The sequence below is a fragment of the Rhamphochromis sp. 'chilingali' genome (assembly GCF_963969265.1).
Source record: "Rhamphochromis sp. 'chilingali' genome assembly, chromosome: 15".
NCBI lineage: Eukaryota > Metazoa > Chordata > Actinopteri > Cichliformes > Cichlidae > Rhamphochromis > Rhamphochromis sp. 'chilingali'.
Window position 1 is genome coordinate 30,792,356 of NC_137942.1, and position 18,315 is coordinate 30,810,670.

Sequence of the window (18,315 nt, forward strand, 5' to 3'; positions counted from 1 at the left end):
AGTGACTTAAGGTGACTGTTGTTGTGATTTAGCACGATATAAAAAATTTGAATTGAACTGAATTAATAGAGTGTAGCTACTGATATTTACAGGCCAAAAAAAAAGTTGGAAAATAGAACTGAACGTGAAAGATTTATGACATTTCTTTGTAATGGCGTAATCATGCAGCAAATGTCTATCTGAAAATGCCGCAGTACCTATTAGACTCTTATCTTTCCCAGACAAGGTAAATCATAGCAAGACTGAGTCTGTGGAGGCAGAGAGTATGGAGGAAAGAAAAACTCTTTTTAACCAGTGGAGTCAGGAGCTGCTGGCAGCAGTTGAGACGTGGAGCCAAAGTTTGGATGATGGAGCTTTCAAAACAGACGGTCAGTGTACAGTATAGGTGATAAGCACACAGTCTTGTCAGTGTTGGAGAGGAAAAGACAGTTTTTATTGTACTCTATTCATGTAAATGTATTTCTCCCAGTTTCTTTCCTAATAAACCAAGTAATTCCCCTGATTGCTGAATGGAAGTGGGGAACAACTGGAAACTTCCTTTACCGATACCAAGGTGAGTCAGACAATTTAAGCAACAATTATGACCCATTCCCACTGAATGAGTCATTTCTCACACAAAATCATGGCAATGTGAAAAAGGACTACTAGTGATACTATTCCTATTGGACATACGTGACACTTAAGATTAGAAATTCTGACATTAGGATTCATCTACTCCCAGAGTAGATGAATCCTAATGTTTGAATTAGGATTCAGGTTTACAAAAGTGGGACTTGTCCACTTTTGTAAACCTGCATCTATCTACATCTACAAAGCTCAAGAGGCTACCAAGACCAACCTATTACCCTGAATTCCCATCAAGCCCTCCAACCTTAAAAAGCGTTACTCACTTTGGGGTTTTATTTATTTATTTATTTATTTATTTGTAATTAGTCTGATGGGTTGTCTTGGTCCAGAAGCTACTGCACTTTCCACTTTGCACTTTTTCCAGTGACATACATGTCAGCTGAGTAGGTGGTCCTTTAATGTGACCAAGGATACGCTGGAATACCTACTAATAAATGAATGAGGCTGTATGCAGCCCAGACCACCTCTGAATGACCACCTCACAAAAGTAGTTAGAGCTGTACACTGGAGCTTGGATAACCCAAATGCCTGTTTGGACAAGCCAAATTCAGTTAAACACATCTAAAGCTCAGTCAATGATTACAGGTAGTGAAATAAATACCTGGGGTCAGCCATACGAATCAATCGACAAAACAACGAAGGACAAGCTGGAAAAGAATGTGCTAGCAGAGTGGAGTGGGAGGAGACGAGTGTCAGTGGTGATTTGTGACACAGAGATAGAAACAAGAATGAAAAGGAAGGTCTACAAGGTGGTGAGAGTCGCAGTGATGTATGGGTTGGAGACAGTGGCACTAACAAAAGACAGGAGGTGGGGGTGACAGAGCTGAAGGTGTCCAGGGACTCTGAATTGGATAAGCAGAAGAAAATGGATTGCTAGCACTGTCGCATCACAGGAAGAAACCCCTGGGTTTGAATTCACTGAGAATTCAGTTTACATGTTTGGTTTTTTTCAGTTCAAATACATGCATGAAGTTGGGTTAACTGGTCATTTTAAATTGATTGTAGCCCTCGGCTTTGTGTTAGCTTGTAGTGTTAATGGTCACAGTGACATCCATAATGGTTGCAAGTGCAATGAAGAAACCTAGTGAAAGAAAAGCTGATTCTCTCTCTGTCTCTGGTTCTGGGCAGAGTCCTCTGTTCCAGCTTGCCTCTACTCTAACGAAAGACTCCAGCTCATAGATGCTGGACTGGTGATCAACGTACCGTACCCTTCATTTCTAGGAGACAAGAGAGACATTGACCTGATCATAGCCCCGGAGTATAGTGCTGGAAATATGTTTGAGGTACTGTAAGATGTGTGTGTGTAACTAATCGATCATTTTTATAGTTTAATACAAATATTTATATTCTCCTGAAACTGTGTCGTGCTGCATATACTGCAACCAGCCCTTTACTGAACAGCCATAACTGTGCACAGCCATGTGGAACAAGGCCGCGTGGAAAGATATTTGCCCCCTTTCCTGATTTCTTAATAAATATTTCAAATTATCACATAAATGTCAATATTAGGCAAAGATAACCCGAGTAAATACAAATGCAGTTTATATATGATGCTTTCATTTATTACGGGAAAACAGTTTATTTTTTTATTTTTTTATTTTATTAAATTTTTAACCGTTTAAACACCATTTATCAACCGCAAAGCATCCAAACCAAAACTTGGACATAAATTTCCTAAATTATCCTCTTTTAATTAATGCATTGTTAATTGATATGTTTACTGTGAAGAAACAACTGCCAATGATTTAGTTCCCAAATATTTCATCTTCAAAGTGTATCAGCCTTAAACTAAGGCTGGGCCATACTTTCATCTAAGACCAATTTGCACCACAGTGTGGCCTGAATGGAAAGGCAGAGGAAGCAGTGATGAAAGAAGCTATGCTCAAATGCAAAAGAGATGCAAAAATATTTTTCAAAAATCACCAAAGAGTTGGACAACTAATTACAGCTAACTGATTAATTAAGAATCACCAATTAATCTGATGTGCATGTCTATAGACTGTGGGGTAATGGGAATACCTGAGGGAGACCTTGTAGACAATTAGAATTCTTGATAAGTCCTAATGAACTGTTTTCGTTCTGAGAAATAGCTTATTGACAATCTTTAAAGAATTTGTTAACCATTAAGGTGCTAATTAAAACTTCAAAATTCTGTTTCAAGTGTGCCTTATTAGAAAGTTTCAAGGTGAGGGATAAAAAATAAAGCAGCCACAATCCCTCGGGTGTTATTTGATGCCCACATAGTACTTAGTGCTGCGTCTGAAACTGTGTTCAACTGCTGCTTTGTTATCAGACTCTGACTCTTGCCCGAGACTATGCGGCCGAGATGAAAAAGCCTTTCCCCGAGATAAATGACACGATCCTGGAGGACAGTGACTGGCCGAAGGACTGCTATGTGCTGGAGGGGAAAGAGAAGGAGCCCACAATCATCTACATGCCGCTCTTCAACAGACGGAACTGCAAAGGTCTGTTTCCAAATGTGCAGCTGTGCTTTCATTGTAACTGAGCTACAGACATAAAATAAAAGGTGTCAGGTTGTATCCAAAGGTATTAAGCATGAACAAAGGAATTACTGAAATGACAGCTTGTCAACAAAGAGACAAAAACACTGAACTGACTAAACAGTTTTCAAACACTTGTAAAAACATAGACAGACACACCACACTCTAAGGGAGAATTCCGGAACAGCAGAAATGGTGCTGGTCATAAATTCAAGGAAAAAAAACAACCTTTTATAACCTTTATTTTGGTTCAAGGTGAGCAACTGTGTTAGCAGTTTGTATCTCATTTTACTGATAATTTAGATAGCTAGATATCATTTTATTTCGAACATGCAAACATAATTGAAATAACAACAGAAAAAAACAAAAAACAAAACCAAAACTTAAAAATCATCAAGTTTTCATGTATATATCTGTCTACAGAATGCGTGCGCTCGAAAAGGAGTAGGATGAAGTTTACACTTTTCTTGTTCCTACCCCCTTATTTCAAATTTCTTGCTTACAAATCCATATCCAGGATTCAACATTATTTAATCATATATGGTCAACTATGTACAAGTCTAACACATTGAACATACACAAAAAAAAACCCATTTTCAGCACCTTTACTCAGCACGTTTACTCAGCTCAAACATCTTTTAAAGATATATAAAAAATATCAAACTGGTTTCATAAAAGGTAGGCACTCATCAACAAATACACGTAGATTACTTAATTTGATAGACTACTCATACAGTAAAAACCTTGAAACTACAATATTTTCTTTAGATGCAGAAAAAGCGTTTGATAGAGTAAATTTCTATTTGCAACTTTGCAACAAATTTGGTTTTGGATCCTCTTTCATTAACTGGTTAAAAATATTATATAACTCCCCAACAGCTTGTGTCAGAACAAATGACCAAACATCCTCCAGCTCCTGTCTCTTGAGGGGCACCAGGCAGGGATGCCCACTCTCCCCTTCACTGTTTGCAATTTTTATTGAACCACTAGCAGCAGCAATTAGACAGAATTCAGTAATTAAGGGCATAAAATGCAAGAACGTGGAACATAAAATCAGCCTTTATGCGGATGATGTGTTACTCTTTCTCCATAACTCACAAACCAATATCTCTGGGGTGATTGAATTGATAAACTCTTTTGCAAGAATATCAGATTACTCAATTAACTGGTCAAAATCTACAGTCCTTCCGATTAATTGCTCCTTCCATAATTCTTCTTCTACACCACTGCAATCGGGAAATATAAAATATTTAGGTATTAATGTTTCTCCCAAGCTTGCAGATCTGACTAAATGAAACCATATCCCACTTTTAAAGAAGGTAGAAGATGATCTGGCTAGATGGAAATGTTTACCCATATCACTCATGGGAAGGGTTGCCGCTATAAAAATGACGGTCTTACCAAAAATAAATTATTTATTCTCAATGATCCCAACTAAACCGCCACAAGATTGGTTCAGATCTCTGGATTCATACATGTCCAAATTCCTTTGGAAAAATAAACCCCCATGTATAAGCTTAAAAACACTACAAAAGACCAAGGATAAAGGAGGACTAGAACTGCCTAACTTTCAGCACTACTTCTTAGCCAACAGGCTTCAGTTTATCTCAGGATGGCTAAAACATACCCTCTTAGATGAACCTTGGCTAGATGTAGAACAAGCACTTTGCAATAATCTAGAGATTTCAGATCTACCATTTATCAGCTCAAACATCCAACGACATGAATGCTTCAGACTAGTTACACAATATAGGATCAAGAAGAAAAGATTTTTAGAATATCAACAAATTAAATCCATAGTAAAAAAGAAATTTAAACCGGGTCAAGTTGAACTACAAACACCACCAAGTGTGGTTCAATTTCTTACTCTTAAAACCCCCAAATTACTTTCCAAAATATACAGAATGCTTTCTAAAACAGATGAATCAATATCACTTCCTAATGCAAAATGGGAAGCGGATTTATCAGTTAACTTAGACCAAAACTTCTGGTCTCAGATTTGCTTAAAAACCTTTCATCTAATTAGAAATCCCAGTCTTCAATTAATTCAATACAAAATACTACATAGAGTGCACTATACAGGTCATCGGATGTTCAAGATGGGCTTTACGTCTACCAACAACTGCTCACACTGCCAAACCAATTCACCGGACAATTATATCCACGATATGTGAAGACTTATCAAAGTGTCTGAAATCTAACATTCCAACTTCCCTTTAGTGTGTTTGTTGGGCAGCTTAGATAATGTCACTACAGAAAAGAATATAGCCCATATGGTTTTCACTGCCCTATGCATAGCCAAGAAAACAGTCCTCATGAACTGGAAAAATAAAAATAATCTTAATTCTAACCAGGGGTGGGTGGTCATAGTTTGGTCCCACCTTCACTGCTGTGATTGGTGTGGGGGTAGGGACAGGCTTGGGGCGTCGGGGGGATACCCAGGAGCATCTTCCTTGGAGGGCTCAATCCGGGGTTGCGGTCATGGCCTATTAAGGGCTCTGTTGGCTCTTAGGTGATGGTTTCCTCGTGGCTGCGTGCAGCGGGGCTAGGGGAGGGTCTGTGCTGACGGATGTGAGTTACTGACCTGGTAGCCTGGCTGCCCCTGGGTGGGTCCGGGATGGGCGTGAGGTTCTGGGGGTGCTCCGTCTCTGGGCTGGGGCCCTGGCTGGGCCTTGGGGGCTTGGGTCCTGGTTGGTGTGTTGCTGGGGTTGTGGGCGGGTGGGTGTATGGGGGCCCAGCCCTGGCGCAGGGGACTGCCAGTACATTGAGCCATCTGGGGGGCTCTTCAACTGATGGGGGAGGCTGTTACATCTTGCAGGAGGTCTCCTCTCTTCAGGGACTCTCTCTGCAGGAGGGGGAGATATAGGAGAGGTGGAGGAAGATCTCAGCCTGGGCGTCTATTGTCTTGTGTCGTCTGGAAGATGAGTGGATGACGGGGTGGGTGAAGTTTTCTCCGAGGTGGGGCCAGGCGGCGCTGCTGAACTGGGCCCCGGTCCGGATGGGCCTGGGCCCCCTTTCCCTGGCGGGTTGCAGAGTATGGGGGTGCCTACTGGGGTCAGTGGGGGAGCTGGCCCCAGGGAGGGGTCACTTGCCCCTCCCTTCCTTCCCTCCCTAACTCCAGCTGCCTCCCTCTTCCCGCTCCAACACAATCACCCACACATGCAGGGCCTTGGGGTAAAGGTGTGTCACCAGGGTGCAAGGGAGGCATACCCCCCTCTGTCCCCTTCTGGCTTCTTGTGCCTCAATTTTATCCCACAACTTAGACATTCCCATTACTCACACTCTCATAACACATACATATAGGATCTTGGGGGTGGGCACGCTACATGGAATCCAAAAGACCATCAGGGTGTACACCTCACCCCTGGCGCCGTTGCCCACCTCTCAATTTTAAATACATGTAGACATTGAGGGCTATCAGGAGGGGCTATGCGCTTACCTGCTGCTCTCTGGCAGGTAGCTCCATGCCCTCCTGGGTTTTAAATGGACCTTAGAACACACATGCATCAACACTACAATGAGCGGGTGGAGGGAGGTTTGGAGTCTTCACACATGCCACGGCTGCCGAGGCGAGCCGTGTGGAGTTGGAAAAAGGACCCAAGAGCAAGCAGTGTATGAAAAGATTAGTGGAGTTTATTTACAAGGTGTCAGTGGCAGGAACAGAAAACGAATAATGAGACAAACTAACGGAAACCTAAACTGGGAAAACTAAAGAGCAACTAGAAATCCACAGGACACGGGGTGAAAGGCAGAGAGACGCAGACTGACGGAGGATACAAAAACGCAGAGAGACACAGATGAATGCAGAAAAGCGCGGACTTACATGGAGTAATACAGACGAACCGGCAACAGGCAGGAGAACACACAGGGCTTAAATACACACACCAGTAATCAGGGGATAAGAGACAGGAGGGCAACACAGCAGGGAGAAATCAGAGCTGACGGGACAGGGGAAATGTAAACTGAACACACTCACATCAGACATGAACCTTCAGAATAAAACAGGAAATTAACAGACAGAACCAGACAGGACACTGAACATGACAGGCAGACTCATGAGCAGACACAATAACACCATGGACAGACAGAGGGAACACAGAGAAGTGGGAGCAGGCAGGCAAAGAACAGAAACCTAACAAATGGCAAAATCACAACAGAATACACACTCGGAATGAACAAAAGCATAAGGAAACACAAAACACTGAGTCCTCAGACTCAGGACCATGACAACACCCCCCCGTTCTCTGCGGCCTGCTGGAGCGGGGGGGGCTGGGAGGAGGAGTTGGCTGTCCAACTGGGGTCTGGAATGTGGGGCCTCCCTGCTGCTGCCGAGTCGGGCAGTCTGCTTCTCTCCACCGCAGGGAAAAGGGTAACACTACCTGGGTCTGGGTGCAGTTTCCCCCTCCAGGGGCAAAGGTACCTAGACCTGGGGCTTAGAGTACGCTTTGGGAGTGTGATTGTGTGTACAGTGTCTCTCTATGTCTGTCTCCACGTTGGGTGAGTGTTGAGTAATTGCATATGAGAGCATGAGGGTGGGAATGGATGTCTGTATCTGTGTGTGCCTGTATGTCTGTGTCTATATGTCAGGTTGGGTATCAGACGCCACCTCTCTGGGGACATCTCAGGCCCTCCAAGGTATGGAGGCCTATCTCCCCCACCACTTCCCCTGCCAGTGGCAGACGCCCTCAGGCGTTGGTGGTTCTTTGTGTCCGGGGATGGGCGTCCAGGTACACACCGGCTCACTCCTGGTGGCTGCTTGTCGGGGCCTGGAGCCTGGGGCTCGCTCGGGCCACTTTGAGGGTGGGGTGCCCTCGGCCTCTCAGCCTGGGGCTCGGTCACTCAGGCACAGCTGGCTGCCGGCGGAGCTCACGGGCGCGTCACTGCAACCCCCCTGGCTTCTGCTCCGCGGCTGCTGAGTGAGCCCTCATCTGGGGCTTCCTCAGCTCTTTCTGGGACAGTGGCGCGGCTGCCCCTCTGTTGGTCTTCCTTGGTCTCTTGTGTTCTGAGGGCCTCTGGATGTCCTGAGTTTTGATCTCCTCCATACCTGCTTCATACCCTGGAGGACGGGGCTGAGGCTCCTCCACACCCTCTAGCAGATCATTACATGAAGGAACCTTTTAAAAAGAAGCACGCTCATGCTCACAGGTGTACACACGGGTGCTCACACACACAAACTACACCCTTTTTGGCAGCTACCTCAAAGTACACTGTGCGCTGTCGATCTTACGTGCTGCACAATAATGTTTAATATTTAGTATTTACTGTTATATTCACATAGATCATCGTGATGTTGTTTATTATGTTGCTCTTTTCTTTTTTCTTCTGCTTGTTTTCTCTTTTTTCTTTCTCAACAGGTGATCCAGGTGATTGATATATGTATTTTTTGTCTGCTTATTTTGTTGGTTTTTGTTTTTTGTCCTTTATCCCCGTCCCTCTTCTCCGCTGTTTTTCTTTCCCTCTTTCTTTCTCCCCTTTCTTTTCCCCAGTCAAATCTGTCCCGTATTTAGCAAGTGAAAATAAAATAAAATAAAGAATAAAAGGTGAATCAAATAGACCATTACAGCAAGGCTGGGATGGTCTATTTGGTAAAGTAAATCCGTTGGGCATCTTTCTTAGCCTTTAGACAATAATTCTGATGCCAAAAAGCCAAACGGGACAGGCAAATAAAAAAATAAAAAAAAGATATCTAAAAAATATATAGCTTTATTTGCTATTTCTTGTTGCCAAAGAGGTCCAAAAGGTCTAAAAGGATGAGGAACCTACATAGTGCTGCAAACTGAAGCTTATTGTGATAAACAGAATAGGTGATTGAGGCACTTTACTGCTTTTTTGATAGATGCAGAGGAGTTCAAAGCAAAGATGGATGAGTTCTCCACCTTCCAGCGTCCCTTCAGCCAGGAAAAAATCAAGTTTGTGTTGGAGATGGCGAAAGAAAATGTGAAGAACAACAAGGAAACTCTGCTGAAGGAGATAAACAAAGCTGCTCTCCGCAGACATAATAAGTGGTAGGGATAGCTTCGAGTGCGACGGAGTGTCAAGTGAGACGGAGTGAGACGTAAAAGAAATAGGCATAATCTTGCATTGCTGTCAATGTAGGTCACTATTCTCACATATCTTTCAGCACGTCATCTATGAGGTCACTGTATGTCTCTGTAGAGAAGGCTGATTTGTAACAGAAGTTAAAAAAAAGTCATATCTGTGTATTACAGAAAGATGTGGATGGAAAATGGATAAATGTGTGACTTACAGAAAAGCTAACACACCCTCCTTTTTCCTCCTCTATAGGAAGGCTGGCGAACCATAGCTCGGTTTCTTGTTCGGGCAGCGTAAATCTTTGGTTCATGATGATACTACTGATGATAATATTGAAGCTACATGAAAACAGAACCCATATATAAATCATCATTTAAAGTACTGGCAGTGTGTTATGTGTCTTATTTTTGACCAATGTGCAATGTGTATGCTACAGCAGCAACAGCCCTTTGCTGCTGTAGCAACTCCAACTATACACCATTATCTGGAGCAGCTCTTATTCATATCAGTATTTGGAAGGAAGAACACAAGATCCTTGTGTTCATCTTAAAATGCATTAAAGTATGCACGTGACCCCCCCAAAACAAATAAAACCCCACAGTGGGACTTCCAAAGAGCTGGGCTGTGCTATCACTGAGTTTAACATACATAATTAAAATGCCAAACAGTTTGTGCTACACAAGTAATTATATGCATCACATCCACAACTACAACCTGTGAAATGAACAGTCCTAATAAAAGATGCATGTATTTAAGTCAGCCCAGTGATAACTAGCTGACTAGTTTAACATAATTTATCATGAGAGAAATAAAGTTCACATTCGTGTAAAACCTTTATAAATAAACAACAAACAAACCAAAAAACGTGGCTATTTTTTAACAGAAGTTTTAAATAATAATGTGAACATCTTTCTGACCTTGGTGTGTTTTCCCCCTGGCTTGTAGCTGGTAATTGACCTTAGCAATCCAGACTGTCCTGCTTCTCAAAGTGCTCTTGTTAATATTTATTGGTGCACTATGTTACATTTTTAATAATATATGCTAGTAAAAAGTGACTGATACATGCTACCCATGTATGATCACTGATACTGATGATATCAATATCATGATGGCAGTTTTGTGACACTTAATGAAATCGTAATATAAATTCTAAGTTATACAATTCACAACCTGCCATGTGTTTGAGGAGAATGAACTCTTATCTAAGCTGTAGTCCAAAAATGATGAACTACTTGGTGGTTCAATCCTTCGCTGCTCCATCCTGAAATCACGCCAATTAACGAACTTTTATTATGAAGCCACACGCTGAGCCTTTTCTCCGTCGCCATGTTGTTTGTTATATGAGAGGAGCAAGGCGTGGATCGAGACGGGGTTTAGTTATAGTAACTTACAGCTAACGCCAGAGGTCGCACAACTTCCACGGGACAAAGTCGGAGCGTGTTTATGTAGGTCAGTACAGCCAAAAGTATCATCTAGCAAGGCCATCTACAGACAGCACGCTGCAGCCAGTTGGATGATTTGTGGCATGTTGTTGTATCTTGGTCTAACTCAGTGAGTGTCAGCAGTTATTGTGGCAGCATGTCAGTCAGGAATTTGACTTATTAAACGTGGAAGTCGGAATAAAACAATGTGAAAGTTATTGTTTCTGTTAGTTTTTTAAAGTTTTCTTCATCTATCCATGTGGACCTGCTCTAACGCACTTTGCACGGCTTGCCAGTGAGACTAAACATGTTTCAGCTTATTTTTTAAATGATCCTTCTTTAAGCAGTTATTTACAGAGCACTGGTTTTTCAGACATAACCCTGTTATGTAGTTTTATCTTGAATGTGCGTCTTTCTCTGTCAGATTGTGCGCTCTCGGTTCGTTTTGCGTCGTCAGTGAAGTTTTGCTGATCTGCTGCAGGCGGGCGGTGCGCCACAGACACCCACCCGCCCCAAACACAAGCGGAGCGTGCATCATGAACGGATTTCACGGCTGACATTTTATAAGGACAGAACACACTGACTAAGAGATAAATGTATGACGAACGCTGGTAAAAATAATTTTGTTAAAAATATAAGACCGAAATGTTGCCCGAACACCAAACCGGAAAGCGAAGGAGGACGAAGCCGTGAGAACGGATCTGTCCTACGAGGCTTGAAACCATCACGGCGCTCCACGGGAGGAGCGAGACGGGGATAACGAGCTCCAAAAGAAGAAGAGGAGGGGGAAAATGCTTAAAGTTTGGCCGTGTTGTTATCTACAAGTGCGACTCAGCAGCAGCATCAGAAAATGAGCAGGAATTAAACGAAGAATGCATGTCGTTTGGGATATAGCTGTGATTTTGCAAACATATATCATCTGCACTTCATCAGGTAAGGAAGCGAAAGAAGCCAGCATCCTTCACAGCTTTTAACAAATGAGGAATAGAAGGGAGCATGGGTACACTACATTCATGTGTGATAGAAGATAGACTCTGCTGAAATGTTACATAATAGTGACTTAGGCTGCTGATAAAAGACCTATAGTAATCTGCCAATTAGGTAAATCATCGCCTACTCATCTTTGAGTGTGTTTTATGAGTCAACAGGCTCTTCGCACAGAGACATACGGCAGCACGCTGGTGTGAGCCTGACCATGAAATGCATGCTGCAGAACTCTCATCAAAACCACACACACACACACACACACACACACACACACACACACACACACACACACACACACACACACACACACACACACACACACACACACACACACACACGTGCACTTTACAGAGGTAGTAGCTCAGATTAGGCTACTCACAGTGGCCTGAACCCAAACTACAAAGGCTCTGTGAGTATATATAGCTCATGAATTTCACTGCCCATGTGTCAGAGGGCTCTACTGTGCGGTGCTGTCAGCAGGGGTAACCACCCATTTAGTCAAGATTCCCACAAGTCAAGCCTTCCTACTCATCAGTGTCGAGGCAGCCAACCTTAGATTCTTAACAAAACATGACTGGCTGGCCTGGTCATAATTATATTTTCACATTGATTTGCAGGCTTCAAAAGAAAAACAATGCAAATAAACACGTTATAATGTATCATAACTTCATTACAATAGTTCCAAATCAGAATGAAACTATAAAGATGCTCAAAGAATAGGCTAACAACAGTGTCAATTCCCCAATAAAGGCCATTCTGATCAGTACCACTCCACACATTGCCCATGTTTCATGTTTCATTTCATTTCAAATTAGGCTGGGTATAAATTACCCAGTTCGGTGGAGACACTGTGATAAAACATGGCAAAAAAGGAGAAACGTTTGAGTTGTAAGCCATGCATGTTAATGGGCTAACCGGGTGGCTCAGAGTCAAATATTTTAATTTCACTCTTCTCTCAAATGATCAGTTTTAAAGAGGTAGTAGTGATTTAGTGTCTCACTTCAATAGTCATCTGTAAAGTAACTGAACTAACCTGCATGGAAGGTGCTTTAATTGACTGATTGCATTTAAAAGTGGAAAAACGGTAGACTGTATATCAACAGTGGATGCCACATTGGTTCCTAGAAACTGCATTTTAAACCATGAATGATAGCATTTTGGTTGTTCCCATGTTTTTTTTTCTTCCATATTGACAAATGACCACATTCGGGGTTGTTAGCAAGCTGTATCTGTTAACTTTATGGATGCAACTGACATATGTACCTGCTAATTAATGCTAAGTTACAGATTAAAAAATGCAAAGAAAATGAAATCACCAAAGCGGAAAGACAAACTTCTTGAATGGTCTCTGTCATAGGTCAGTAGGTCATATTATTTGTCAGATAATTAAATTAAAATGCAAAATACAAGGTATGAGCACCTGCTGATTAATGAAGGTGAGGCCTAGCAGACAGCTACTGGCTGCGGCTCTCTGTGTCGACATCTTTACAGATGTGTGCAGAGTAGTGGTGGCATACACTTGGTTCTAGCAGAAAAAACCTTTATAATTTATATTTATAAAATATAAATATAATATGTTTTTGGTGCAAGGGGACAGTACTGGCTGATACTTGTTCTTTAAAGTAGGGGACTGCTTCAGGAGTTAATCAGGCATCCAACTGTGCTTGAAATGAATTCTGAAATCAGTCAGGGGCAGTCAATTTTGTGCTAAAAGCAGGCCCGAGCATTTTACCTGAAGAAAGTATGCACACCTTTTCAATAATAATAATAATATTATTAGTTACAGCATCGGATTCCAGTTAGTAGTAATATAATAGAATTATTACATCAGTGTTCAGATCTGAAGAATATGTTTGTCAGTCCACAGACATGCAGGTCATTAGAATGGGGAATGTGAGTCGTCCTTGGAAAGGATAGCACACCTACTCAGTAGTTAACTGCATCGACTTCGCATCGACTGTTTCTGACATGTTGCAATTCGTTTGTAACATGTCAGTGTCCTGGTTCTGCTATTCTGAAGTAGCCATCACATCCTGGCAGCCCTGTTTTAATTGTGCTGCTGCTGCCAGGTAGGTTGATCACAACGTGTTGAGTTGGATGGTAACTGAGCAAATCCCCAGTCAGAGGTAGCCTGAGGCTAGAAACACACAATACACGGTGTGAGGAATTGTGCACCACCAACTTCCATAGGAATAAATGTATCATGCATAAGCAAATCTCCAGTTTGACTTACACTGAAAGCTTAATTACATCTCTCTCTCCACACACACACACACACACGCACACACACACACACACACACACACACACACACACACACACACACACACACACACACACATACACACACCTATCTATCTATCTATCTATCTATCTATCTATCTATCTATCTATCTATCTATCTATCTATCTATCTATCGATAGATAGTCTTATATATATATATATGTGAGTTGTGATTGCAGGCTGGTCTCAAGAGTTTTGGATGAATGAAATTCTAGTACTTGTAGTTATTATATTTCCTCAAATCATTTACAGGACTCTGGTTCATTTATCTGTCATGGTGACATAATCCCTTATTTCTTTCCCTACCTGTCTCTCATGTTTACTTTAAAACATACCATTTAACTGTAGCCAAACATTGCACATTGAAGGTGCCCGAGACATCCTCAGTGTTTCAAACAGCTGACTGCACCCTCTTTGCACACCTGCAACTGCTTTCTTCATTTAGCCCTCTAGTTTAAATATCAGCTATTTTTGCTGTACCTTCTGCCAGACTGTCAAAGTTCTACTACTTTCAACTTGTTTATGCAGCATGTTTGTCACCTTTACTCCTAATGTGATCATTAGATTAGGACATGTCAGTTTGCTAGCATTAAGTTTGTTAGAAATGTGTGCTGTTTATAATATTAGCTTTAAAGTATAATTTGAGTTTTTACTTTGTTTGTATGCATTCCCAGTTTCCCAGTTTAATAATATTGAACACAACACTGTTCCCAGCTGGGCCAACTTGTTTGCTGTCTACCTGGGACTGGACATCAATCTGGTGCCAGTGTTTCCAGTGAACAGATGTAGTAGTTTTGGCACACATGTTGGAGGTAGCTACTCTTCAGGGCACAGCTACACAGGCCTAGGGAACGGTTAGTGACCGCCTGGCAACCAGTGGTTGCTAGGGAAAAATGAGTTTTCCCTGAGGAATTGGTGAGTGGTTCTGGGAGAGTGGTTGCTGTTGCTAGGTGAAATCATTTGGAAAGAGGTAGTGCACTGAAAACCTTGCGATTGCGATTACACAGTTTGCATGGAAGACATCAACTTATCTGCAAATGTTCGGTAACTAACCACTGAGTCGTAGTGAAACTTGAAAAAGACTGATACAAAGTGCAACTGGAGACCATTTGCCTCCAAACTAAAAGTTCCACCTTTTGAAATGTGTTGATTTCAGTTGTAAGGCTAACTGGTTGATATACAATTTTCTCTTGAGAGGAGACGTTGCTGGGAATGGCTGACTGGTCTCTAGACCTGTGTGACTGAGACCTTACTAAAACAGGAAGAATATGCGATTCTTATGATAGATGAATAAACAGAAAGTATAAAAGATGGAGGCAGCTACGATGATGTCAAAAACCTGCTTTGGAGTGTGATTTTAAGGCTCAAACTTTGGCATTTTTGCTGCGATAAAAGAGGAAAATGGAAAAGAGGATGGAGTGCCAAAGCTAGCTAGCTAATAAAAAGTTAAAGTAGCACAGAAACAAACTCAAACCAAAGGATAGTGTTCTCACTGCCACTGGATGTTATTTATATGAAAAGCCCTTTCCAGTTGTCAGGGTTCCTGGGTCGTTGACCCAGTGATTTCAGTTTGTTCATGTTCAGTTTGGTTCGCCACATTAATGTTCTCACTTCCTGTCTTTTCCCGTGTCAGCTTGTCTCCCGTGTCATTAGTCAGATTATGTTCAGCCCTGTACTCACCTGTTTCCAATCATTGTCATCATTCAACCTGTGTATTTAAGTTCCTCGGTTTCACCAGTTCTCTGTCGTGTCATTGATGTTAATGATGTATGTCTGATGTCGTCTGTATGTCCAGTCAGTCAGTCAGTCCTTTGTTCATTCATTCGGTCAGCCAGCCATTTCCTCCCTCTGTACTGTTTGCTCACTCCTTCGGCAATAAACATCCACCTTCACCTACCTGCCTGTGAGTCCAGCGTTTGGGTCCTCCTTCTCTCATCCACGACACTACCCTTGACACCAGTAACCTGGACTAACTCGTGAGATTTTCTTGATAGTCACTGTAATTGGTTGCAGTCTTAGAAAACAATAGAAATCATTGTTTTATTGTGTACATGAATTGAAAATTCTGTTAACGAAATCTTAAAGTTATGTAAGCAGTGGATTGTAGTTCTTGAAAGATCTAAATCAGCCAAAATTGGAATTGGCAGGAGCAAAACAGGAAACCAGGATTGGCCAAGAAAATTAAAAATTACAATTAATGCATTTCTAGTTTTCCAAGTTATACATATAGGCGCCAAATAATTGCCGGCACGATCAGATGCAGTTCTCTTCGAATGACAGAAGCCAGGGCCAGAGTGAAGCCAGTTTTTTTTTTTATCCTGGGACCATACTACATTTTCTTTTTTCGTGATGCAGGGAATTGGATGAACAAAAAAACTGCAGTTCACTTCTTACTATTTTTCCTGTTTTTCCTGTTTCTCATCAGCCTCTGCTGCAACACTTACATCTGTTTATGCCTTAGATACCTTCCGCTGGGCTGCTGTAGTCTCTCTGCACTGTTTGTTTCCCATTCATGTCTTCAGTTCTCAGTATTAGACAGAGTTAGGGGTGGGCGATAGAAACGATATACGATAGAAACGATATAAATTTGGCCAACAATAGAGATTTTGACTATACTGGTCTATTGCGATAGCGCATGTTGATGATGTAATCAAGCTGCGCCTGTTTTGGTCGGAAGCATCCAACCATTATCATCTGCAAATTATGCCGGGCGACAGTCATAGCAAAGAGATGAAGCACTTTTGAAATATGGTGAAAAGCCAAAAACGGCGCTTCCTCCACTTCCGTAACATTGATTCATTAATGTTGAATTCTCTCGCAGCTGCTCTATTCCCATGTTGTTGCAGTATATTAATAACTAACCTCGTATTGTGGATGAATAATCTCAGTTGTTCTCCTGACTGACGTTTGGCCCGTGTATAGCATCCTGCTATGCGATTACATTTGTCCCTAATGACCAGAATCCCTCACGTTAACTTTTATCGAGTGGAAGAAAAGTTGGCGTTCATCCTCCAGCTTCACTGTGCTAATGTTATGCTAACATAGCTGTGTTGCTAGCAATCACGTAGCACAACATTATATACCAGGTAGTCCAACTTCAGTAACCCTGCAAATGCCACTGCTGTTTAGTTTCCTGTCTTCATTTATGTTGGAAGTGATAGCAGAGCTGTACGTTTTAATTAGTTTCAAAAATCTCTCAGTCAGAACATGGCATGTCATGTTTAGGTGGAAACTAGCGAGCTAACTTCCTGTTAACTTCTAACTCCGTTAAATTTAATAAATTCTGTTTTCATGGATGCATGGATGTTAAACTTAATTGTTACGCCTGCTAAAGCAGCAATGCTGATGATTTTATTAAAGATGAAAGAATTTAGACTGTTTTTAACTCTCAGTGTTCGTTTGATTTGGGACCTGAAGCGGACGGAGTTTTGGACCAAGATTACTCCGCGAAGTTCCTCACTACGGCAGCCGTAATGCTGTGACAATCGATCAAAACATTTTTTAACAGATTTCTGCACGCCAAAATCGGTTCGAGGTCAGTAAGCACAACCAGAATTCATACATAAGGCACACTCTCGATTTTTGAGAAAATTAAAGGATTTTAAGTGTGCCTTATAGTGTGGAAAATACGTTATACAGAAGAAAAGAATATATCGCGATATATATCGTTACCGCATGTGCTTCAGATTATATCGCGATATGGATTTTAGGCCATATCGCACAGCCCTAGACAGAGTACACTCTGGACAATCTGCCAATGTGATGTAGGAACAACACAGATTCACGCTCACATTCACACCTATGGGCAATTTAGAATCACCCTTTAACCAAACCCCACTAACTGCATGTGTTTGGACTGTGGGGGGAAGCCGGAGTACCTGGAGAGAACCCAGGCAGGTAGGGCTGTGCGATATGATGAAATATATTGGATGAGGAAATGAAAACATTTATCGTTTCATATTATACACTATTGTTTGTTTCGTGGTGTTGCAAAATACACTGTTTACGGCAATAATTTTTCATCGTTTGGATGGGTCACTATGTGGATGCAGGGACAGAGAATACCAGCATGGCCAGTGAAGATGAGGCAGAACCAGGTAGCTCCAAACAGAAGGACCAGTCAAAACAAATCAAGGACCTTATTCCTAAACGAGGGGCTACCTCTGTAGCATGGACATGGTTTGATTATGAAAAGTCTGACATGGACCAGAAAGCTGTACTATGCAAATTTTGCTGCAAACTGATCCCCACCACAGACTCAAACATGACAAACCTCTTCTACCACCTATGCAAGAATCCTGTAGAAGAGTATGGATAGAGTTTATGGATGAGAAGCAAAAAAGAGCCGTCAGGTGCTCAAAATAAACCTTAGACTCAAACGTTAGAACAAGCTTTTACCAGCAGCACGCCGTGTAATAAATACTCACAAAGAAAATGGCGGCCTTTACAGGTTATATCTAAA

The 18,315-nt window shown here is 41.9% G+C and overlaps 2 protein-coding genes across 2 annotated transcripts in view; both read left to right on the forward strand.

Annotated features, from left to right (window-relative positions):
* LOC308410929 (cytosolic phospholipase A2 gamma-like) overlaps positions 1–9,777 on the forward strand; it is a 17,634-nt gene extending 7,857 nt beyond the window's left edge. The window contains exons 9-14 of the mRNA XM_080904597.1: positions 222–368; positions 470–553; positions 1,756–1,910; positions 2,921–3,092; positions 8,965–9,133; positions 9,414–9,777. Of these exons, the coding sequence (XP_080760723.1) occupies positions 222–368; positions 470–553; positions 1,756–1,910; positions 2,921–3,092; positions 8,965–9,133; positions 9,414–9,432 (746 nt within the window). The 3' untranslated portion in view covers positions 9,433–9,777. The remainder of the gene's footprint in view (positions 1–221; positions 369–469; positions 554–1,755; positions 1,911–2,920; positions 3,093–8,964; positions 9,134–9,413) is intronic.
* Positions 9,778–11,126: 1,349 nt separating this feature from the next.
* Positions 11,127–18,315, forward strand: part of LOC308411954 (carbonic anhydrase-related protein 10-like) — a 144,052-nt gene continuing 136,863 nt past the window's right edge. Inside the window, exon 1 of the mRNA XM_080906022.1 lies at positions 11,127–11,515. Coding sequence (XP_080762148.1) covers positions 11,455–11,515 — 61 coding nt within the window. The 5' untranslated portion in view covers positions 11,127–11,454. The remainder of the gene's footprint in view (positions 11,516–18,315) is intronic.